Consider the following 25,352-nt stretch of genomic DNA (forward strand, 5'->3'; position numbering starts at 1 on the left):
GTAACACCTTTGGGGAAGCATTCCCCGGTCACCTCACCACATCCACGCATTATGGACGACTCCCCACTTAGAAGAGTATCTCTGGCCTGCATGTGGAACACCTCCTCTGTGGTCCCCAGGCACCCTGTGTGAGAAGTCACCACGGTACACCAGGCGTCTTGGAATAACCAGGGAATGACTCGGGGCCAAGAGAAGAAACTACATGGGTTTCTGCAGCTCCTCACTCCAACAGTGAACCATCTCTGTTTCTGGACATCTTGACTAGTTAGATGCAGTCTGACTATTCTGGGGACAGAGAGAAAGAACTGAATATCAAATGCCAAGCACAACCTTGCCATCGATATGAGAAGGAAAAGTGAAACTTTGTTCTTATTGAAACAAAATGAAAATTAGCTAGCAATATTAGTAGGCGTAACTCTAAACCTTTTCTGTATGTCACTGCTTTTAACTTTACCCAAGGTTTTCACATTTCTGTGAAGTTGCAGAGACCCAGAATAGAGACATTGTTTTAAGATGTCCTATAAATTGAGACTAATCATGAAAAAATTAGCTAATAACTCCTAGCATTTACTGAAAAGACAAAAAGCCTGATACATGCACTGTGCCTTATATACGAACCATGTCACAAGCATGCACTGTGCCCTACACATGCATCAAATCTGATGTATTTACTATTCTAAATGTGCGCACCATGCCTTATGTGTGTGCACTGTGCCTTATGTGTGCACCGTTCCTTATGTGTGTGCACCGTGCCTTATGTGTGCACCGTTCCTTATGTGTGTGCACCGTGCCTTATGTATGCACTGTGCCTTATGTATGCACCGTGCCTTATGTGTGTGCACTGTGCCTTATGTGTGCACTGTGCCTTATGTATGCACCGTGCCTTATGTGTGTGCACCGTGCCTTATGTGTGTGCACCATGCCTTATGTGTGTGCACCGTGCCTTATGTGTGTGCACTGTGCCTTATGTGTGTGCACTGTGCCTTATGTGTGTGCACCGTGCCTTATGTGTGCACCGTGCCTTATGTGTGTGCACCGTGCCTTATGTGCGCACTGTGCCTTATGTGTGCACCATGCCTTATGTGTGCACCGTGCCTTATGTATGCACTGTGCCTTATGTGTGCACCATGCCTTATGTGTGTGCACCGTGCCTTATGTGTGCACCGTGCCTTGTGTGCACCGTGCCTTATGTGTGCACCGTGCCTTATGTGTGTGCACCATGCCTTATGTGTGCACCGTGCCTTGTGTGCACCGTGCCTTATGTGTGCACCGTGCCTTATGTGTGTGCACCGTGCCTTATGTGTGCACCGTGCCTTATGTGTGTGCACCGTGCCTTATGTGTGCACCGTGCCTTATGTGTGCACCGTGCCTTATGTGTGCACCGTGCCTTATGTATGCACTGTGCCCTATGTGTGCACCGTGCCTTATGTGTGTGCACTGTGCCTTATGTGTGCACTGTGCCTTGTGTGCACCGTGCCTTATGTGTGCACCGTGCCTTAAGCATACATTACTGTTTAATTCAGTTCCTACAACACTTTCAAGTCAGTGATAACATCTTCATGTTACATGTAGGAAAACAGGCTATCAGAGAGGCCAAGCAACTTGCCTACTGTTACACAGCGAGTGAGAGAAAATAGAATACAAGCGGTCAGCTTCTCAGATGTGTGCTGTCTTCAGATCTTTAAACTTGGCATGACACTGGGGACTTTCTCAGAGAAGCAGAAACATTCAGGATAGGGTCCTGGGAATCAGGACTTTCTATTTCCTTATCTAATGTGAGAGAAAGGGGCTCGCCAGACTGTCTTCCCAAAGACGTGGGGCACATCGCCTCATTCTCCTCAAAGAAAAGCTGAAGCAAGGACATACTACTGATTCAAAACATGTCAATATTTAATTTTTTCAAAATATTAAAGTCTTTTCCTGTCAAAGCCTTAGTGCGCCTAATAGCACAGTGGTTAATTCTGACAGAATTCCACACAAATCAAACGGACAGACAAGAGCTAGAGCGAGATGACTTCATTGTGAGGACAGTGTATTTCACACACCTCGCTGAGTGTGTTAACACAGGCACATAGCCCTTCTGGAACTTCAAGTCTGGCCATGCGACAGCAGAGTTGGAACTGAGGGCCAGGTTGTACCTGGCAATGCCCAATTCGACTTTCACACCCTCAGCCTGGATGAGGCTAGGCAGGGAGGGGGACTGAGGAACGACAGGTGTGCCGATGGCAACGCTTGAGCCGACAGCTGCCAGGGGTACAGGATTCCTGGTTGCACACACAGTTTCCAACTCACAAAAGGGTCACATCTGAGCTGTCCCATCAGCTGTGGGGAAGGAGAATGCAGGGTTGAGTTCTACCTGGCCAGCCTCCTTAGGATGTGACCCCTTCTCAGTGCCTTCACCAGGCCTGGGCAGGAGAGACCTCAGGTTCCACATCAGTGCTGCTCAGAAGGGGCCTCAGGTGGGAACATAGAGGTGCTATAGCCAGACTGGGACAACTCAGTGCAAGGTCTGTGTAAGTGGACACTTACTGTCAGGAGGTGTCTAAACTCTAAACTCTTCTCTGGGGTTTTATTTACTTGAAATCACAGCAAATCCCATGAACTTCGGAATTAAATAGGAGTTTAAAGGAAAACACCAATGACAAACTTGTTTAAAGGAAAGCAGGTATTTCCGACTTCCAAGTTTATACAGTAATAGAAGCCAAAGCTTCCTCAGCAGCAACCCTGCCAGGTCAAATGTTAACATGTGCTTCTTTTTTCTATTAATTTTATTTATTTTTTAAGTCTGAATGCTCTCTCTGCATGTACACTTACATTCCAGAATTCAGATCCCATTATAGATGGTTGTGAGCTACCATGTGGTTGCTGGGAATTGAACTCAGGACCTCTGGAAGAGCAGCCAGTGTTCTTAATCACTATAACCGAGCCTTCTCTTCAGCCCAAGTGTGTGTGTGTGTGTGTGTTTGTGTTTGTTTGTTTGTTTTTTCAAGACAGGGTTTCAAAGTCTCTTGGCTGACCTGGAACTCACTCTGTAGACCAGGCTGACCTTGCACTCACAGAGGTCGCCTGTGTCGGCCTCCTGAGTACTGGGATTAAAGGTGTGCGCTACCTTTAATAAGCGCAAATGCTCATTTTTAAAGTAGTTGCAAATATGAACTACTCTGACGTACACAGTGCCCTCCACTGTGACCCTGAGAAAGCATTCAGACTCTGGGTTCCCAACACAGACAAGAACGAGGGAGGACCGCTGTGCTGCTCTCTTAGGGTAGGAAAATGTTCAGTGGGGCTCTCCCACAGGTATAAAAATGTCCACACTCGATTTTCAGTTATCAAAGAAGTACCAATAAAAGACACAACTTATTAACAAAGTTAACCCCTCCCCCACGTACTCGATGTTGTTGAGGGTCACAAAATCCACCTCTTTATGTAGCTGCAGGAATAGTTGGCAACCTTGCCGCAAAGGTATTCACACACTTCCTTTTTTTTTTTTTCCCCGAGACAGGGTTTCTTTGTGGCTTTGGAGCCTGTCCTGAAACTAGCTCTGTAGACCAGGCTGGTCTCAAACTCACAGAGATCCGCCTGCCTCTGCCTCCCGAGTGCTGGGATTAAAGGCGTGCGCCACCATCGCCTGGCCCTCACACACTTCTTTATATAACATGCTGCCCTCGTGGAGTGGGTCCTCTCCTATCTACTGTGGGGGGTCACCTATGGGCCTTTCTATCCTCTGTGAACCATCAGCACCTACAGGGCATGATATGTGTTTGTATGTACACCGTGTGTGTGTGTGTGTGTGTGTGTGTGTGTGTGTGTGTGTATGTACACAAAGTCTCTGGGATCATTTGATTTAACCCATCTAAAGAGAAGGATGCTACTGTAGATGCATGACTTGTTTTTTTGCTCAAACTCACTAGTGGCCATACAAAGGTCCCCTCACTCCTGGACCAGGCTAAACTCTACACGTTACCTTGGGGCCCAGAGTACAGAGTACTCTGAGTTCACTGGCTATTTTAGGGCCTGTCACACGCGTGAATCAAGAGATGGCACACTGAGTAGATGATCCAAAGGGTTCTCCCGACACTCAGATGTGCATCAGACTGCTGGGCAGGCAGTAACAGAACAACCAAGAGACCAAGAGTCCCATGTGACAAGGGCGATGCCGAGGGGACGCAGCTGAAATCAGCAACCGGGGAGGGGAGGGTACGGTGGACTCTGAGGTGTGGCATACACAGAGACGTTAACCTCACAGACCCCCGGCGTAAGGCTGAGGCAGACACTTTACCAAAACGGGAGTTCCAGGGACTCTGAGGTGTTATCTGTGGCAACAAGAGTTGAGAGGAACACAAGAGGCCACACAGGAAAACTATAGAAAACAATCCTCCATGATGCAGAGCCGAGCAGCCCACTCCACGGGCATCCTGTGCCTTAGAGGCTTGATATCTGTCCTTGGCATCACTTTGCTCCCTTTTCCTGTGTTCTCAGAGAAGCCTGCCAATTCTAGCGATGACTGACTGCTCCAAGGTCCTAAGCCAAGCCATCATTTGGATCACATGTGGTTGGGCGGAAGTGGAGGGGGTGGCAGCAGAGCTGACCTCTCTGTGTCCTGGTCTGATGAGGTCACAGCATGTGGATGGTGTCTTTTCTTTATCACTTAGGTTAGAGGGGGGAAATTAACTTCAAAGAGAAGTATTATGTGTGACAAAGGGAAGGAAAAAAAAACTCAGGATAACGAGAAGTCGTTTACTGTAGTCCAAGCACTATCCTCTCAAAGGCAGAACACCCCAAATTCTAGCTGTGAATTCTGCTACTTGGGTGTTTGTCACGCATTCTCTCTGGACTGGACTTCCACATTTACTGTGTTTAGTAATGCACTCTACCCAACACTGGGGACTTTACATAAATAGTCTCCATTGGCAAATACCTTATTTTCATCACCATTCACTGGTGAGTAAACTTCTGAACTATGGTCAAACCGGTTACCTGAGTTAAATCAGGAATAGAGAGGCTGAGTCAGACACCAATGGGAACATTTACAGGAAAATGCTCTGTGAGTCACAAGGAATGTTCAGAAGGAGATCTTATTAAGCAAGTATTCAATCAATAATGTATGTTAAAAGCATTCCACATATATTTGAGGAGGTGTGTGTGTGTGTGTGTGCGCGCGCGCATGTGTGTGTGATGTATGAATATGTGCCACATATGTAAGTAGTATCCAGAAGACTTTCGGGAATTGGCTCTCCTTTCATGACGTGGGTTCTGGGGGTTGAACTCAGGTCATCAGGCTTGGAGGCAAATACCTTTCCTCGGTGAGCCATCTTGCTGGCCTACCAAAACATTTTTTTTATTGATTTTTATTGAGCTCTACGTTTTCCTCTGGTCCCCTCCCTGCCTCTCCCCTCCCCTTCAACCAACCCTTCCCCAAGATCCCCATGCTCCCAATTTACTCAGGAGATATTGTCTTTTTATATTTTCTACTTCCCATGTAGATTAGATCTATGTAAGTGTCTCTTAGTGTCCGCATTGTTGTCTAAGTTCTCTGGGATTGTGATTTGTAGGCTGGTTTTCTTTGCTTTATGTTTAAAAACCTCCTATGAGTGAGTACATGTGATAATTGTCTTTCTGTGTCTGGGTTACCTCATTCAAAATAATGTTTTCTAGCTCCATCCATTTTCCTGCAAAATTCAAGATGTCCTTATTTTTTTCTGCTATGTAGTACTCCATTAGGAAACAACCTTCCTCAAGACCCAGTAATATCACTTTTGGGTATATATCCAAAGGATGCTCAATCGTGCCACAAGGACATATGTTCAACTATGTTCACAGCAGCTTTGTCTGTCATAGCCAGAACCTGGGAACAACCTAAATGCCCCTCGACCAAAGAATGGATAAGGAAAATGCGGTACATTTACAAAACATTTTTAAAAGAGAATTTTGGGGCTAGAGAGATGTCTCGGTGGTTAAAAGCACTTACTGACTGGTATTTTGTTCACAGTACCCACATGGTGGCTTAAAACTGTCTGTCTGGGGCCTCCTTCAAAGGTATCAGATATGCATGGGGTATACATACATGCAGGCAAAACATACACATAAAATAAAAATAAATCTTTAGAAGAAAAGGGGGAGAATTAAACTAACTCCAATAGCTGCCTCAGTTGTTTGAGTCTTAAGAAGGTTTTATTTGTTTACTTGTAGTACTTGGGATTGAACCCAGGCCCTTAAACACACCAGGCAAATACTCTACCAATGAACCACATGTCCAGCCCTACTAATATCGGGGTCTCTGCAAATGATATGGCCAGCAGAGGAAAGATCATGAGAAGCAAGAAGAAAATCCAGTTCAGAGGGACTCAGTGGCTGCTATTGGTTCAAACTTCTAGAGTTTAATAAACCAGTCAGTTTATTTTATCATATTTAAGTACAGCACAATTTCGGGGGAAAAGCTTCCTGATAATTAACTCAGTCCCTTGTGTACAACAAAGCTTAAGACATGCTTACACTGAAACTTTTTACAAATACATATGTCCTCTTCCAAAAGATGGGTTCTGTTGACTCAAAAACAATGCTCAAGACAGGGTCTAGGAGAATAACTGAAGGAAACATATTGCCTGTGGGAGTCAGGAGAGGCCTGGCCTAGGAAAACACAGAAGTCACTAGTACAGGTGACTCAAGATCTAGGGGAAAAGTCTGGGATAAACAAAACAGTCTGGGGAATTTGGGTGAAGCCTGGCTCACAGCAAAGATCATCAGATTAGAAAATGCATCTATTCCCAGCATTCTGGGCCTCTTTCCTTTGAAGACACAAGCCTGCATGTTTAACTTTCCCTAATTCCTATTTATGTGCACAAGGACCCCATGCTCTCTCTACATGCTAAAACTTTAAATCACACAAGTGTGAAAGAAACATAATAGAAAATACAATTTTGATATCAGTGGAAAATTTTCATTTTTAACTCAAGAGGATGAGTCTTAAAACATTTCAATTTATAATATTTGGAATCTCACATAATGTATCATTATTGATAATATTTGACTCATATATTTGGGGTGGTGTGTGTGTGTGTGTGTGTGTGTGTGTGTGTGTGTGTTTTGTATGTCCTTCCATTCTGGCTTGTCTTGAAGAAATGATTTGGTTTTATGTTTGAGATAGAGTCTTACTATGTAGCCAGACTAGACTTTGATTTATAGCAATCCTATTCCTCCTCATCCTCCTTGATGCTAATACTACAGGTGGGCTTCACCATGACATGCTAGAAATAGTATTGTTTGTTTGTTTGTTTTAATTCATATGTATGGGTCTTTGGCCTGAAAGTGTGCCTGTGCATCACATGAGTGCTTGGTGTTCAAGGAGACCCGTGGAAGAGGGCATTGGCTCCCCTGGAACTGGAGTTCCAGATGGTTGTGAGCTGCCATGTGGGTGCTGAGAACTGAACCCAAGCCCTCTGGAGGAACAGGTGGTGTTCTTAACCACTGAGCCATCTCTCCAGCACCACAGCTATTTTTAACATTTTGATATATTTACATCCAGTATTTTTTCTCTGTGGATAGAATTTTTCTTCTAAAAAACTATAACTGCCTAAACAACTTTGCATATAGATTTTCCACCATTAGTTTTTCTCTATGCGATTAAAAACATCTTTGGTAAGATTTTTAAAGGCTGTATACTTTTGTTTATTTGAGACAGAGTTTTATTTCTGTAGTCAGCCTGGTTTCTAACTCACAGCAATCCTACTGTCTCAGTCTCCTAGGTGCTAGGATTCCAGGCATAAGCTGTCACTCTCAGCTTCCTCTAAGGTAGCATCAATTAGCCTGTCATTTCCCAATGGCTAGGCAGCTAGGCAGCTTTCGTTACTTGGGCCAGGGGAAGCAGCTCAGTGGTACAGCAATGTTAGCATATATGAGACCCTGGGCTTGGTGCCCAACACCTAAATCAGTCTGTAAACAAATTTGATCTCCACTCCCATTTTATTTTTGTGTTTCTTAAACTTACATTTTATTATTACTTTTTGTCTTATTTAGGGCTTCTTGTTTTGTTTTGTTTTGTTTTTGGCCAGGGTCTCTATACAATCCTAGCTGTCCTGGATCTTGCTATCTAGATCAGATTGGCTCAAACTCACAGACATCTGCCTGTTTCTGCCTCCCCAGTGCTGAGATTAAAGATGTGTGCCTCCATACTGGGCAAAACTGTCTTTCTTAAGTGTGGAATCTATCTTATTATTAGGATTGCTTACTTAAGTGATACTATTTTAGAAATTGCTGTGCCTAGCAATGGAATGGATACTGCCCTGTTGAACCAAAAGACCGGAATTTGCTGGGTGAAATCTCTCTGGCCCTCAGTGGAATTCAAACTACTTGGGGTTGAGCCGGGCTTTGAACAACTGCTGTCAACACGGTATCAACACCTGTGCCTTCCTTCCATGCCTTCAGGAGGGTGCGGAAACCTCTTGGAATCAAACCAATTTCTCATAGCACCGTTCATGTCTCCAGTTTTTCATTCAATCACACAATGAACCTTCATTGTTTTTGATGTTATGATTTGCAGTTTATAATCCGAAAGACTTAGGTTGTAAATTCTGCGATCTTTGAGCACTGTAATTCTTGTTTTTGTTTGCTTGGGTTTTTTTTTGTTTTGCTTTGTTTTTTGTTTTTTTGAGGCAGATTTCTCCGTGTAACAGCCCTGGCTGTCCTGGAATCAGGCTGGCCTCAAACTCACAGAGATTCACCTGCCTCTGCCTTCTGAGTGCATGCTACCACACTCAGCCAAATAAAATTCTTTAAAAATTAATATTGGAAAAAGTATTTTCATGTGATTAATTTATGAGATGAGATATGAATGCACTACCTTTAGGTAAAATAACAAAGGCAAAATCACTAAAATGAGAAGTTTGACAGGAATGCCACATTCCTGGTTCAGTAAGTTATGAACGACAAGAGGAGACAATGCAGTCACAAGTGTAATTGCCAGTTATGGGTCTAGAAGACACAGGCCTGTGTATTCAAACGATGTCAGGATACTCTTTCAGCCAATGACCAAAATAAAAACAAAACCTCAGTAGCTACCGTATGTACCAGTGAAAGCAGGCCATAAATAACAGAGGGAAAAAAATCTTACAAAAGCAGTGGCAGCTGAAATACCTAAGGATAACATTCCTAAGAGCTGCAGAGGGCTGGACAAGTAAAGCAGCAGCTGCCTTCAGAGAAGAATGAGGGAAGGTCCCACCAAAGTGGTGTGGAGTTTCTGCTTAGGAAGAGCAGAAACAGACATCTCATTTAGATAAAATACAGTTTGCACACAAATGGGCCCCAGTGGGATTCTTCAAGGAAGCACCTAACAATGTGATTTCAAAGTTCTTCTCAACTAGTGATAGAAAATGACAATTAACAGTTGTTTGTTTGAAAAAGAAAGAGACTCAGAAGGATCTGGAGCTACCTCATGTTAAAAAGTGTTTCAACACAGGATGGTGCTGGAATATATTATATTCATAAATATAATAACAAAGAGAAAGGTCTGAACACTAAATAACAGCCTATGAAAAAGCCTCACCTAACAGGAGGAAGAGCTAATATTATTTAACAGTAGTGCTAAAAATATGGCCACAAGACAAAACAACTAACAGTACTGAGACAAGTTTTTAAAATTGATCGATCTCTCTCTCTCTCTCTCTCTCTCTCTCTCTCTCTCTCTCTCTCTCTCTCTCTGTGTGTGTGTGTGTGTGTGTGTGTGTGTGTGTGTATTTTCTTTTGAGACAGGCTGTCCTGGAACTCACTTTGTACACTAGGCTGGCCTCAAACTCAGAGGTCTGTGTGCCCCTATTACCTGAGTGCTGGAATTAAAGGCTTGTGCTGCTATGCCTGACCTTAAATATATAAAAATTTAAACCAAGCCTATTCAAGAGGAAAATACAGGCTACTAAGATGGCTCAGGATGGTAAGGGAACTTTCCCACTAGCCTAAGAACCTGAGTTTAATCCCCAGAACTCACACAGTGAAAGCAGAGAAACAATTCCTGCAAGCTGTCTTCTAATTATTCCCGTGTACCTTGGCATGTATGCCTTCTAGCTCCCAGGACTCAAAACAACAAAGCAAAAAATAAATACAAATATTAAAAAATACATAAAAATGAGTGAATATTTCCCAAATGATTATAAACAAGGATTATTCTTACCATAAAGTAAAATATAAAAAATATATATTGTTAAATTTGATCACAAATATTAGATACATTTATATACAAGTTCTCATTAGAATGGAAAGGCAAACCTCAAACTAGAAAAATACATAATAATTATAACAAGTTATTGACAAGTGTTACTGGGGAAAATATCCAACTGATTGACATGAAAAAGACTGGCACTTGAAACGGAAATTGGGCAAAGTTCACAGATTTTACAAAGAAATAAAGATAGTGACTACTCTGTATGCTCAACTTTATCAGCATTTTAAAAAGCAAATTTAAAAAATGCTTTTCCTATCAAACTTTTTTAATGCTAATAATTAGTTTTACTAATGGTTTAGTCAAACTGTGATCCTGACCCTCATTTCTGGTGGAAGTTTGGAATAACCTTTCTTCATGTATCTATGGATCTTGGCAGATATAATAATTTAGCCTGGAAAAACAGTGGGGTGTTTTTGCATGTGTACACAGGTGTGTATGTGTGTATACACGTACAAATGTGTGCCTGTGGAGGCTAGAGGACAACGTTGGGGGACAGTCCTCCAGGACCATCCACCTTTTGAGATAGGTTCTCTCCCTGGCTTGGAGTCCACCTGTCTCTGTCTCTCTGAATTCTAGGGTTACAGTCACAGGACAGCATGCCTGACAATTTTATGAGGATTCTCACACTTGCGTGACAAGCACTTTACAGCCTGAGCTTTCTCCCTAGTTTTTTGTTTTGTTTTCAATGCAGTATTTATGCTCAGGGTATTCTAAGGGGAAAAAAAGCTAGAAATAAAGTCTTCTAATCAAAAGTATTCATCATAGCAGTATACATAACAGCTTAAGATGAGAAACAAATGCTTCAAGTTGTGCTATAGAAAGACGCAACCATTCGAGTTACACGGGTGGGGTGTGTGACACATGCACATGAGGTGCAGGACTGCAGGTGTCTTCCTCTACTGCTCCCCACCCTACCGACTTGAGATGAACGCTCTCACTGAACTAGAAGCTTCCTAGTTAATCATTTCAGCTACCTGTCTCTATTCTACACTACTGAGGTTAGAGGTACCCAAGACCCATGCCCACCTTTTTATGTGGATGCTGAGGTGCTGTGGAATATTATTTTAAGGTGTGTTTCTTTTGTTTATGCCGTGGAACACTTGTTTAATAATGTAAAGACTGCTGCTTTTGTTTTGCTGCATTTGTTTAACTCTGTGGAGCTGTGATCCTTTGCCTGTCTAAAACATGTGATAGTTTAATAAAGAGATGAATGGCCAATAGCGAGACAGGAGAAATCATAGGCAGAGCTGGCAGGCAGAGGGTATAAATAGAAGGAGAAATCTGGAAGAGAGGAGCGAGGAACGAGAGAACAAGGGGAGGAGGACATCAAAGGCCAGCCACTCAGCCACCCAACCACTCAGCCACCCACCCACCTAACCAAGGAGTCAGAGTGAAAGTAAGATACACAGAAGAAAAGGAAAAAGTCCAGAGGCAAAAGGTAGTTGGGATAATTTAAGAAAAGCTGGAAAGAAACAAGCCAAGCTATGGTCGGGCATTCCTAACTAAGAATAAGCCTCGTGTGTGATTTATGTGGGAGCTGGGTGGTGGGCCCCCAAAGAGTTCAAAAAGCCCAAAGAGTAAAACATCACACAACACTGGGGATTTGAACTCACGCATTTACGTTTACAAGAGCAAGGGTGCCTACCCACCAAGTCATGGTTCCAGCCCCGAAATTACTTTTTTTTTTAATTTTTTCGAGACAGGGTTTCTCTGTAGCTTTTTGGTTCCTGTCCTGGAACTAGCTCTTGTAGACCAGGCTGGCCTCGAACTCACAGAGATCCGCCTGCCTCTGCCTCCTGAGTGCTGGGATTAAAGGCGTGCGTCACCACCGCCCGGCCCGAAATTACTTTTGAAGACGATCTAGTGACATTAGAAATTTTCAACAGGTTACACGAAGTGGGAAAAGCTATCATTTTGCTGAGTTGTATTTATCATGTAATCTCCAGCAGGACTTGTGTCTTCATCTGAGTCGTTGCTAAAAATGTGATCTGATAAAGCTGGGAACAGGTGGAGCATTCACTGGAGTCAAGTCTCCCTCTACTGGATCAAAACTGAGTTTCCAAGACTTGATGGTTCATCTGTCATAATTCCATTGGCTGGCCCTTCAAGGTATCAATGGATGTTCCCTGGATAAGGCTATAGAAGAACCAGAGGGCGCCTCTGGCAGCCATATTCCAAGGGATCTTTATTTTGAAAGGTGATTCAGATGTACAGCCAAAACTTTCTTGGTCACAGTGCCAGGGTTTGAAATGTATATTAAATGTCTTTTAGAAGTAATCATCTAAATGAGAATTTTTTGATTAAAAAAATCTCTTTTGTGGTTAAGGTCATGGCTCTGCAGTAGACTACTTACTTGGCACATCCTTCATTCACATCCCAGTACCACAAAACCAAACCCACTACCATACCACACCAGGAAAGTCCTCTTTCCACCGCCATCTGTCTTGATACTCGGTCACTTAGTTCTCAGCCACCAGTTGCTCTTCCTCTGCACCCTCCCCCGTCCATCCACTTATAACTGTGTTGAGGTCATGCTCTTCTTTAAGCAAGCCAGTGAAATGTCTCTGACCAATGGTTCCTCCCCTCCAGTGCCTGCCGCTGAGGATTTTCTGCATTTAATGCCTCCCACGCATTCCTGAACCTACCACCACCTGGCTTCCACCATCACCACTTTGTGACACAGCTCTTGCCAAGGTCACTTTGGCTCCTGCTGGCTGATTCACCTACAAGCTGTTTTGATCCTGTCCCCCAAGAACACTTGGTTCTCTGGACCCTCCCTTCCCTTGGCTCTATAGCTTCTGTGAGGCTATGCAATATTTTGCCTGTTTAGCAACCCCCTCTCCTTTTCTGATAACAGCATCTAGAGACACCACCTTTCCCTCCTCTTCGGCTTTGTCATGCGTTTTGTCTTCAATATCTGCAGGGATGGGTATACGAATCCATGGGATTCAAACCAGAGACATGCTGAATATGCTGGAGTAGCTTCATTGTCTCCACCGCCTTTCCTGACTAAACACTATATACACACACGTGTAAGTGAGGGGGAGGGTGAAGGGGGTGAGGGTCTTATTCAGCCCAGGCTGGCCTCAAACTTGCTATGGCAGATTAGGATGATCTTGAACTTCTGCTCCTGCTGCCTCTCTCTCCTAAGTGCTGGGATTATAGGTACGTATCATCACACTTGTTTTATGTGGTACTAGGGATGAAACCTAGAGCCTTTGTATGCTAGAGACACACTCTATCAACTGATCTATATTGATGATCCCTAAATATATATTTAAAACAATATTTTTAAGTTTAATACATACTTATATTAAGCATTAATTTTTATTTATGTATGAATGTTTTATATTTATAAATATAAGCATACCACCTGCATACAGTGCCTGTGGGAGCCAGAGAAGGGTGTCAGATCCCCTAGAACTGGAGCTAAAGATGGTTGTGAGCCACCCTATGGATACAGGGAACCAAGCCTGGGTCCTCTGCAATAGCAGCCAGAGTTCTTAACCACTGAGCCATCTCTCCAGTCCTTATTAAGTACTTTAAAAGAACTATTCATCATACAGTTATTGTATCAACTTATTGTGAATGATGAATGTTTCCTGACTGTCAAGATATATACAAGGAGAAGCAAAACCACGGGGATCCCGAGGCAGCTATTTGTACCCCTCAGCCTCACTTACTCTCCAGTTCTCTTTGTTCTTACTCTCCTTTCGCTCATTTCCAGCTTGTTTTCTTTCTGGAATACATTTTTTTTCTATTTTAAATTAGCACACACAGATGCACAAATTGCTTGGCTAGCACCAATTACAGAATTATGAAACTCAGAATTATAGGCTGCTTTAACCTGGAAGAATGCTTTTATTGCTTTGCTTTTATGTTTTCACTTCTAGTGATTGAACAACTCTGGACCCTGTGCGTGCTAGGCAAGCACCTCACTGATGAGCTATACCCCAACCCCAGCTGGAGTACAATTCACAGATTGGAAAATTTACTCTTCTAAAGAGTAGATCCCCAAAAAAAAGAGTAGATCCATGTTTAAGTCATTCTCAGAGTTGTATAATCAGTACCACTACCCAATTTAAAAAAACACTTCCGCCGGGCGGTGGTGGTGCACTCCTTTAATCCCAGCACTTGGGAGGCAGAGGCAGGCGGATCTCTGGGAGTTCGAGGCCAGCCTCGTCTACAAGAGCTAGTTCCAGGACAGGCACCAAAGCTACAGAGAAACCCTGTCTCGAAAAAACAAAAAACAAACAAACAAAAAACACTTCCATCACACCAAAAAGAAACCGCATACCCATGATCAGTTTCTCTTCGTTGCTTTTGCACACAAACATCCGGTTGTCCCAGCATCATCTTTTGAAAAAGCTACCTTTTCCCACTGACCTGTCAGGATATCTTGTCGAAAGCCAGTTGATCATACATACGAAGGTTTATTGTGGGACTCTCAGGTCTGTACACAAACCAGTCTATCCTGCTAGTGCCATGCAGCACTGTTTTTTTCAGCAGTTACATGATAAATTCTAAATCAGGAAATGTGAATCCTCCAAACTTTGTTATTCTTCAGGGCTGCTTATTTGCAATTCTGAGCTCCCAAGAATTACAGAGTCAGCCTGTCAATTGCTGCCCCAAACAAACAGTAAAAAGACAAAGATTTTAATGGAAGTTATTTTGAACATGACAACCAATTCAGGTACACTGGTTAGGTATGGTGGCACACCCTTATAATCCTAGAACCCCAGAGGCAGAGGTAGGAGAACTACCACAAGAGGCCACCCTGGGCTATTCAGTGGGTCCAGGCCACCAAGTAATCAACACTGAGACTCTGTCTCAGCAAACAAACAGCAGCTCAGAAGCACTGCCATCTTACATGGCTTCCAGTCCACAGATACAGGGTGGCTTTCCTGTATCCTGTATCTAGGTCTTCCTCAATTTCTTTCAGTAATGACTCTAATTTTCAGTGCAGAAGTCTTGCATTTCTTTTTGCTGGGCTTATTCCTAGGAGGTATCACAAATAGTTTTGTTTGCCTAGTGACACTTTGATTCTGTTCAAGTTTATAAAAATGCAAAAGGTTTCTGTTTCATATCAAGATTGTTTAAACATAAAGACCATGTAGTGTGCAAACAATATGGATGTGGTTTGTGTCTTTCCTCACCATTGCCTTGATCTCTCCCTTTAAAGCCTTCCTTGTTTTGTTTTTTTTCCAGTTCTGGGGACTGAACCTAGGACCTGACGCACGCTAGGTAAGCAATGAGCTACCCCCAGTCCAGCCTACATAGTTTCTAAAGTCACTTCTTCTTTTCTCCTCATTATAATAAGTTTTCTTGGGGGAAGGTACCAGGGGACAGGAGGAAGAGAGGAAGTAGAACCCGTAAGAGCAAAAGTTGCAATTCGTAGTTTTAATTGTTTCACAGTGGAATGATTTTGCTGTGTAGCAGCTGGGCCCAGGATTTTTTTTTCTGGAGGAAGCTCTGAAATTGAATGTTTAATGGGCTTATTTTTAACTGTGTATGAAAGTGTGTGCACGCACCTGTGAAGGCAGTACCCATGAAGTCCAGAAGAGGGCACTGGATTCCCCTGGGGCTGGTGTTATGAGCCATCTGATGTGTGTACTGGGAACCGAACTCCACACTTGGGTTCTCTGGAAGAGCAATAAGTGCTCTTAACTGCCAAACCAGCCCATGAAACTGTTCCTTTCCTTTCAAGGTTTGGATATAATCCTGGATAAGTCCAACATCTGCCCTTCAAAGATGATATGGTCACTCTCCCCAGTGCTAATCCCTTCTTCTCTGGATTTTTCCTTGCCTGTCAGAAGAAGGCTATTTAGCAGTTCTGACTACATAACCTATCTTTTGAAAAGAAAATAAGCAGACAATAGAGTTTTCAGCTGTTCTGCCTTTATCCCAGAGACTTTGACATATCTCTGAAGCCTCCTCTAGTCTTTCAGTGCTATGATCTACAGGAGATTCTAACAATCTGTACTTTCCATTTAACCTCAATCTCACTCTTTTTTTAAAAAAAAATCATTATGTATATAGTGTTCTGCCTCCATGTGCCTGCACACCAGAAGAGGGCACCAAATCTCAATATAGATGGTTATGAACCACCATGGGGTTGCTGGGAATTGAACTCAGGACCTCTGGAAGAACAGCCAGTGCTCTTAACCTCTGAACCACCTCTCCATCAACACCATTCTTTTAATTGCTCTCTTCCTGGCACTTGGTCCCTCCTGGTGATCACCCATAAAAGAGTGAGCATATTTTCTTGACACTCCAAGGCTCTTCAGGCATCCCACCGAGGAGACCTTTCTATCAAAACAAGGGACACACTTAGCTGCCTCAGTTCTGATGAATGTCCTGGCCCATCACATACAATGGGATCCTAGTTTCTCCAAAACAAGGGAGAGAAAAACAGAGTTTCGTTAAGGTGTGAAATTCACAGCAAAAACTGTGCTGAGAGGCTTATATAGAAGATGTCCCTCCATGACATCATAGGTCCTGTGTTAGTTGGAAGGAAAAGAACTTGTAACTTTATAGACTGGTCCCTTCCCCATGTATGAGTGAGCACTTGGTGCTCACAGCTAAGAGCAAAGCACCCAGGTCACTACCAGGACCAAACCAGGGTCCAGGAAAGCCAGCTCTCATGACCCCTCCTGTTTACTACTCCAAGTATCCACATCTCCAGGACAGCTGCCCTCTATTTGGAGCTTTTCTCCCAGAGACCAAACACTTCCTCCTTCTCTGCTCTAAAATCAATTTCAGATGCCACAAGTGTAGCTTCATCCAGCTTCCTGTCCATAGGGATCTTCTAACCCCCAGGTCCACTTTGGGCCCTTGGTCTAATGACAAAGCCACTTGGTCAAGCTTCCAGTTAAGGTTATTCCTCCCTTAACCTTGGTTTGTAGCTCCTACTGCGTTCCAATTACTAAGAAGTACTTAATTGGGAGGTATAGCCATGAGTCAAACCTCAGGACCAGCTTAGTACTATCCCACAAAGCTTCTCCTCTTCAACAAAACAGAGAAGAATGAGAATATAACAAAATGATCTGAGGCAGGGAAAGGGATTGATACACATCCCTTCGAACTGAGTTGTACTCTCCTATCTCAAGCCTGTTTATTAGCCAGGCTACGGACAGAGGCGCTTTAGGCTAGGTTGGGACAGCATCAAGGAAATGGTCCCTAGTCATGCATAGGTACAGTGAGACCCATGGCAAAGATAAACAGGAGGAAATGGTGAGGTTGCTATGAACCTGCCACTGGTACGCTTTAACAATGTTACACTCTTATTTGCTTTAGGCTTAAAAAAATTCTCTCCCTGTTCTACTAATACTTTCCTAGCCTAATAATTCACAACTGCTACTACTAGGACCTTAACAGTACCATCTGTCTGCCATCTATTTTGTTTTCGTCTCTTAAGTTTTGTTGCTCTTATTGCTGTTGTTTTGTTTTGGAGACAGGGTGTTTTGTTGTGTAGCCCAGGTTATTCTAGAATGCCTTATGTAGCCCAGGCTAACCTAGAAGGCACAATCCCCATGCCTCAGCTTTCCAAATCCTGGGATTACAGGCAAGCACCATCACAGCCAGATGTTTGCCATCTTTCAAGGAGCCAGTTACTATAATAGATCTAATATATATTATAAATATATTATCTATATATACATCTACCTTTATTTCTGAAGTAACATACTCCACACTATTTTCAGTTTATTAAAAAGCACCAAATGAAACAATTTCAACATTAATTTTCTCCACTCTCCTTTTGTATTTCAAAACGCAGTGTATTTCCTTTGCGGAATTCATTCATATTGTATCTACAGGCTTGGGTTTAACATATTTCTTACAGTAACAACTACTCTATTTGTTGGAACTATTGTAGGTCACAGGATTGAAGAAAAATGTCATAACAGAAATGGCATGTACCCCAAAGACGTGCAGTTTTCTGGACACCTGTTGAACAGTAAATGATGAAGAGAGTGTTCCGATTTCCAAAACTCTGGATCCAAATCTTAAATTTTGAGTCACTTTGCTTCTGCTGACATGGGCTTTAACTCTAAACAAAACAAAAACCCCAAACCAAACCAAAACAACAACAACCAGAGACAAACAAAACAAAAGAGAAATCTCAAAGAAGGAGGGTTTTTTTTGTTTGTTTTGTGAGATAGGGTTTCCCTGTGTAGACCTGGCTGTTCTGAAACTCACTCTGTAGACCAGGCTGGCCTCGAACTCACAGAGATCCGCCTGCCTCTGCCTCCTGAGTGCAGAGATTAAAGGCGTGCACCACCGCTCGGCTGTAAGGGAATTTTAATATGCTGGTTGCTTTAGAAATAAGATGCCTTATTAAAACAAACAAACAAAACCCAGTCTGTTTCACTGTAAATTATTTCTCATCTAGTCACTGCTGAGGAGGCTATGTGATTGGAACCGCAGGGCAAGCACGGCTATTGCTTCCGGATACTGGGCGAGCATGATATTTTCAGTTTGTCAAGGGTGAAGAAATGGAAACTAACAAATAGTAACCTGACACTCCCCTTCGTTCCACAGGCTGGTGAGATGATTACACTGTAGGCTAACTTCCTATAGCCCATAAAGTTGGATGATGGCAGCTGCTGTGGCAGAGGGTGGCACGGAAAGGCACGACAATTCCTCCACCGTGGCATTCATTCATTCATTCGCTGTCACTGTGACGGAAGCTTACCTCTTCAACTAGGATCCGGACACCGTCACTCTCACTTCCAGCCCCAGGCTGCACTGATGATGCTATCTAGTGCCTCGCCCTCCCTCCCTCTCCCAGGCCCCCAGGCCAGGGTGACAGGCTCAGGGAAGGCCTTGGCAACAGCAAGGGAGGGGGCTCGCAGGCACCGCGCTGGGGGAGCCTCGCGCTCGGGGAGCCCGTCGGGGTGGGCAGAGGCGACGGGCCACCGAGCTCGGAGTGTAACCCGAGGGCAGACGGTGCCCAGGCGGAGGGGCAGCGAGCCGGCGCGGCGAGTTACCTGATGAAGGTGGTCTTGCCCGTGCTGTACTGGCCCACCAGCAGGATCATGGGCTTGTTTTCGAAGTCCGCGTCCTCCAGCGCAGGCGAGTGGAACTCGTGGAAGCGGTACGCCTCCTCCAGCGGCAGCACCTTGCGCTGGTAGAGCGAGCGCAGGCCACCCGTCACCGTCTGCACCGCGTCCATGCCGCCCGAGCGCTCGCGCCCGCCCGCCTGCCGTCCCAGCCAGCTGAACATGCCGCCGCCCGCCAACTTGCAGCCCGCCGCACTCTGCTCAGACACCGCGTCGCTCGGTTCTCGGCGCCCGGGCAGCTCTCGCCGCCGCCCGCTCCCGGGCCCGCCCCCTGCCGCGGCGACCAATCATCAGCCGCTGCGTCACGGGCGGGCGCTCATTATTCAGAAGCGCTCTCAGGTCCTTCCTCATTGGGCGTCTGCCAGCGAGGAGTGGAGGCTCTAGCCAATGGAAAGGCGTGTCTAAATGAATTATTGATGACGGCATCGGCCTAGAGGGCTGGGCGAGGAGAGGGAGTCGCCCCGGCTGGTGGCACGGCGCGTCTGCTCGGGGTACATCCTTCTGGCTAGGTGGCGTTGGCTTCCGGGCAAGTCTTAGCTGGCAGGAACGAACCACCGGAGGCCGCCCTTCTGGAACTCGATTCATCCTAAGCTTTTGGACGTGGATACTGGGGACGGACAATTCAGAAAGTTGACCAACAGGTTTCTTTTCCGCTGGCAGGTTATTAACCCTGTTTACTCCCGAAGAGACTCAGCTTCACCGATATAAATGACAAATCTATTTGCGTGAACATTTCTTCTGCCTCTACTGAATTCTGGATCAATTAAAGGCCCCCCTTTTCCTTGGTTTTACTTGATTTTCTTTTGCATGGAATCATCATTATTACAATCTCTATTCAACACTAACATAAATCAGAGCGGTTGTCACCTTCTCGCGCCCCCTTTCCAGTGTAAAACCTACACCCTGGTAGAAATAATTGACCATCGCCTATGCGTCCTTGGCGAGAAGTGCTCTAGCGCGTTTTCAGCGTAGCCGATGAGGTCAGGTGCTTGTTAAAATACAGATCTCTAGTTCTTGCTACAGACCTACTAAATTAAAATGTTGCGAGATGGAGCTCAGCAAGTGCCTGCAGATGATTCTTGTGTGCATAAAATTTGGAGAAAGATCGCGTATGAATTACTTCTTGAACTTGGGAGAAATGCAGAGCTGATTTGTGAGGTAGTTGTAAAACTGCATTTTGAACAATCACCCAGGTGTTGTCTGTGCAGCACAAAAAATGTTTATGAGAACTTTGTTCATCGCTAAAACTTGGAAGTAACCAAGGTGGCCGTCTGTAGATAAATAGACAAACTATGGTCTATCTATACAAAAAGCTATGAGGTGAACTTATTAGTGTGGTTTCTAGATACAAGAACCAACTATGTCTGTGTGCTAGAAACAACAATTGGACATTGAAGTGGAAAATCTGCATCCCTTGGAATAGCACCAAAACTAACAAATGTTTAGAGTTAAATCTAATCAATGTACCAGATCTATACGCTGAGAATCACAATATATTTCCAGGAGAAGTGGAGGCCTAAATATATATTGCCTGTATCATGTTCATGGACCAGAAGACTCAACAGTAAGATGCCAGCTTCCCCTAATTCATTTAATGCAATCCCAATAAAAATCTCAGCAGATCTTTGTTTTAGTGGAAAATTAATAAAATGATTCTAAATTTCATATGGTGAACATGAAGGGCCCAGAATAAACAAAACCTGTAAAATACAACAAAAATGGAGCTCTTGTATTACCTAATTTCAAAGCTAATAAAGCTACAAAAATCAAGACAGGGTGGTATTAATGGAAAAATGATCAAATAAGCATATACTAATGACATTCCAGCAAGCTTTTGAAAGGTTTTCTTGACTGATGACATCACATCTTAGTTTATGTAAGTATACTCTATGATGCTCACATAATGCCTAATATCACATTTTCAGAACATGCCACCTTTTAGTGTTCAATCACATGTCAATGGAACAGAGTTCAGAAAGAGACCTACACATACATGGTTGACTGATTTCTGACGAAGTACAAAGACAATTTAGTGGACAATTCAAAATCTGGTTGTTTTTCTTTTTGGAGCACAGCCTCATTCACCTAAGCTGTCCTTAAACTCACTAGCTACATGGGATAACCTTGAACTCGTCTTGATTCTTTTGCCTCTGCCTTCCAAGTGCTGGGATTACAGGCACATGCCACCGAGACAGCTAAGAAAGTCTTTTATCAGAACAGTTTAGAATGTAGAAGCTTAGCATGCATGACATAGTGGGTTCCACCCCCGCGATGTCAAACATGACCCACAAATAGTTCTAGATCAGTAGGATGCCTGTATACAGAAACATGAAGTTTGATCTAGGCCTCATTCTCTTTGTTCAAACTAACTCAAAAAGAATTCTAAAACTAAATGTAAAAATTACAAATTATAAAAGTTCTCAAAGAAAACATATGAGAAAATTTATGTGGTTATAAGGTAGGGTAATTTTTCCTAGTTAACACCAGAGGGACATCCATATAAAGAAAATTTGTCAAACTAAAAAATGTCCTACCTATGAAGGAACTATGGGAAAGGTAAGGTACAGACTTGGAGAATATATTTATAGATAACATCTCACAATTATATACAGAATGCTTAGACCTTTAAAATTTAATAACAAGGGGTTGGAGAGATGTCTCAGTGACTAAGAGAGCTAGCTATTCTTCCAGAGGACCCAGATTCAATTAACAACACCCACATGTCGACTCAGGAACCTAACGCCCTCTTCTGGCCTCTGCAGGCACTGCATGCACATGGTGCACAGACATAGCAAAAGGCAAAACACATAAAAAAGGAAAAAGCTTTAAAAATAAAAACAAATTTTAATACTGAGAAAGTTCCAAAGGACCCTTCACAAAAATATGGTGTGTTTAACATCATTAATCATTAGGGAAAGGAAAATTAAAACCACAGAAAGATCACAATATACCTAATAGATTGTGTAAAATTATCAAGACCATACCAATTGTTGGCGAGAAGTTGTATAAGTTGCCTTATACAACTTGTGGGAATGTGAAATGGCTGGACACCTCTGGGAGACGTTTGGCTATTACTTGGAAAGGAAAACACACCTATCACATAATCTACTAGGAGGAGTAGAAGGAAGGTTTGTAAAGAGAGAGAAGAGCTTAGGAGAAGCCTTTTGGGGATGAAAGATGACCTCCCTGGCCTTGGTTAGGAGAAGCCTTTTGGGGATGAAGATGACCTCCCTGACCTTGGTTAGGAGAAGCCTTTTGGAAATGAAAGATGACCTCCCTGGCCTTGGTTTTGGTTACAGTTTCACATTTGTACACATAGGACATTAGTCATATTATGTGCTTTCTTTTCCATGTATGGATGTTTGCCTGCTTGTGTATCTGTGCACCACACGCATGCACGACCAGAGGAGGCCAGAAGAAGGCACGAGATTTCACCAGAGACTAAAGTTACCACCAAGTGGGTCCAGGGAATTGAACCTAGGTACTCTGCAAAAACAGCCAATGCTCTTAACTACTGAGCCATCTCTCCAGACCCCCAAATTATGTACTTTCGATACATGCAGTTGATTACATGTCAATCATTCCTTGCTGCGTTGCCAAAAATTGATCTGTTTTTTGACTCGGGAATTACATGTTGAAGAAACTAACCTGAGGATATTCACCCTGTGGAATAATGAATATAAAACTTTATCTGAAGCCGGGTGGTGGTGGCGCACTCCTTTAATCTCAGCACTCAGGAAGCAGAGGCAGGCGGACCTCTGGGAGTTCAAGGCCAGCCTGGTCTACAAGAGCTAGTTCCGGGATAGGCACCAAAGCTACAGAGAAACCCTGTCTAGAAAAAAAAAAAACTTTATCTGAGAGGAAGTTTATTACTATTTATAATACTGAAAAACTGCAACTAGCTGTCTCCCACAGAGTTAAAGAAATGGTGGCTTTCAACATGGTTATTGACCTGAAAAAAAAAACAAAACAGTATTTTGGATTAGGGTTGTAGCTCAGTGAGCGGCACATGACGACGCATCGTGGGTATCTGAAGATCTTCTGTGGTGAAGAAGCCACAGAGAGGTGATATCGTAGATGTCTCTTTTGTGGAGGTTTCTAAAGTAGTCAAGTTCATAGAAACAGGAAGTAGAGTCGAAGTGGTGGTTACCAGAACTTTCGGGGAGGAGGAAATAGGGTATTATTCAATGGGTGTAAAGTTTCAATTTTGCTAGTGGGAAAGCTCCAGAGAGCTGTTGCACAACAGTGTGAAATGCTTACTTACTCCTTCTAAGCTGTGTGCTTAGGAATGGCCTGAGGAGGTGACTTTGTGTTGTATGGTAGTGTGTTGGATTTTGTTTCGATGTTGCTTTTTGAGACATGGTCTTTTTAAAATTAATTCAAATATGTGTGTGTGTGTGTGTGTGTGTGTGTGTGTGTGTGTGTGTATGTGTGTGTGTGTGTTTGTCTGGAAGTTTGTGCACCACATGTGTGCCTGGTGCCCAAAGAGGCCAGAAGAGGGTGTCACATTCCCTGGAATGAGTTACACATGATCGAGTCACCATGTGCGTGTCGGTGCTGGGAAATGAAGAATGACCAATGCTCTTAACTACTGAGCCATCTCTTCAGTCCTTTGTGGTGTTTTAAAAACTACAACTTGGCCAGGCAGGGGTGGCACATGCCTTTAATCCCAGCACTCGGGAGGCAGAGGCAGGTGGATCTCTGTGAGTTCGAGGCCAGCCTGGTCTATAGTGTTCCAGGATGGCCCTGCTATTACACAGAGAAACCACATCTGGAAAAAAAGGAAACAAACAAAAACCACAGCTCTAATCTTTTTTTAGTGGAAGTCCATGATTTTATATTTTTGTTTAAAGATTTTTAGAGTACTCAAGAAAAAGATAGAAGTGATGAACCCCCAAATTGTAATGCTCCCAGAGTGTGGGAACAGATAACTTTAGTTTTCTCTTTATGGGCTTTAGAACTTTTTCAATCTTTACAGAACAATCACATTCTTGTTTTACAAGCAGGAAAGAAAAGTAAGGAAGAAACATAAATGAATTGCCTTTAGTCCAAAAAAAAAAGGGGGGGGAAGGAAGTCCTGCTGTGCCTCCTCCTCCTTCCCCAGCTCCATGGTGCCTGCCCTTCTCTTCTTTCCCTTCTGCTTCCTGCAGCTGCCCCAGCATCATTCTTACTCCTGCTAAATCCTGATGGGGGGGGGGGGGAGAGGGAAGGGTGGGGAAGGGGAGAGGCAAGAGTGGAGGTTGGTCCTCTCTATCGTCATCTTCCATTTATGCATGCCGTTCTCCTTTGGTTTGCTTTCTTCCCACTAAACAGTCCCAGTCCCACTCAGCTTTTCATCTGAAGCCAGTTGTTTTCCCAAGCTAATACTACGCACTCCAGCTCTCCAGGGATGCCTGGCAATTTGCTGTATTATGTAATCCCGGAAGAAAGCAGCCTAATAGTAAGATTCACAATTCTATTTGCTGGATGGGATTTTTTTTTTTGATTTTTCGAGATAGCTTTTTTTGGTTCCTGTCCTGGAACTAGCTCTTGTAGACCAGGCTGGCCTTGAACTCACAGAGATCCACCTGCCTCTGCCTCCCGAGTGCTGGGATTAAAGGCGTGCGCCACCAACGCCTGGCAAAAATTTATTTTTTTGAAAAAAATAATTATACAATTTTTTTTAGCACAATGGTCATTGTATAAAATTATGCCTTTCGTTATATTTTGTATATATGGGGTATGAGTGTGTGTGTGTGTTCCTGTGGATGCATGTACACCTGTGTACATGTGTGTGTAGGTCAGAGATTGTGTCTTCCTCCGTGGCTTTCCACCTTAGTTTTTGAAACAAGGTCTTTCATTGAATCTGGAGCACACTGATTCACTGGGTTGCCTGGCCAGTGCCCCACCCCGAAGTTACAGGTGTGCACTTAAACACCAGGCAATCTCAGGTCCCCGTGCTTACCCAGCAGGCGCCTCTCCAGGCCTCCTCTGACATTTCCACACTGGGTCGCATCCTTCCTCTCATTGCCGTCTTGCCCCTCCTCTTCTTCCCGCCGCACTCTTTCCCCTTCCGAAACAGTCCTTATTCTACCTTCGTA

The 25,352-nt window shown here is 43.7% G+C and overlaps 1 protein-coding gene across 1 annotated transcript in view; it reads right to left on the reverse strand.

Moving 5' to 3' along the window:
- The window catches only part of Ehd4 (EH domain containing 4), a 69,476-nt gene extending 49,952 nt beyond the window's left edge, over positions 1-19,524 (reverse strand). Inside the window, exon 1 of the mRNA XM_075961858.1 lies at positions 19,201-19,524. Coding sequence (XP_075817973.1) covers positions 19,201-19,436 — 236 coding nt within the window. The 5' untranslated portion in view covers positions 19,437-19,524. The remainder of the gene's footprint in view (positions 1-19,200) is intronic.
- Positions 19,525-25,352: the final 5,828 nt, after the last annotated feature.

Source organism: Microtus pennsylvanicus, chromosome 2 (genome assembly GCF_037038515.1).
Source record: "Microtus pennsylvanicus isolate mMicPen1 chromosome 2, mMicPen1.hap1, whole genome shotgun sequence".
Classification (NCBI taxonomy): Eukaryota; Metazoa; Chordata; class Mammalia; order Rodentia; family Cricetidae; genus Microtus; species Microtus pennsylvanicus.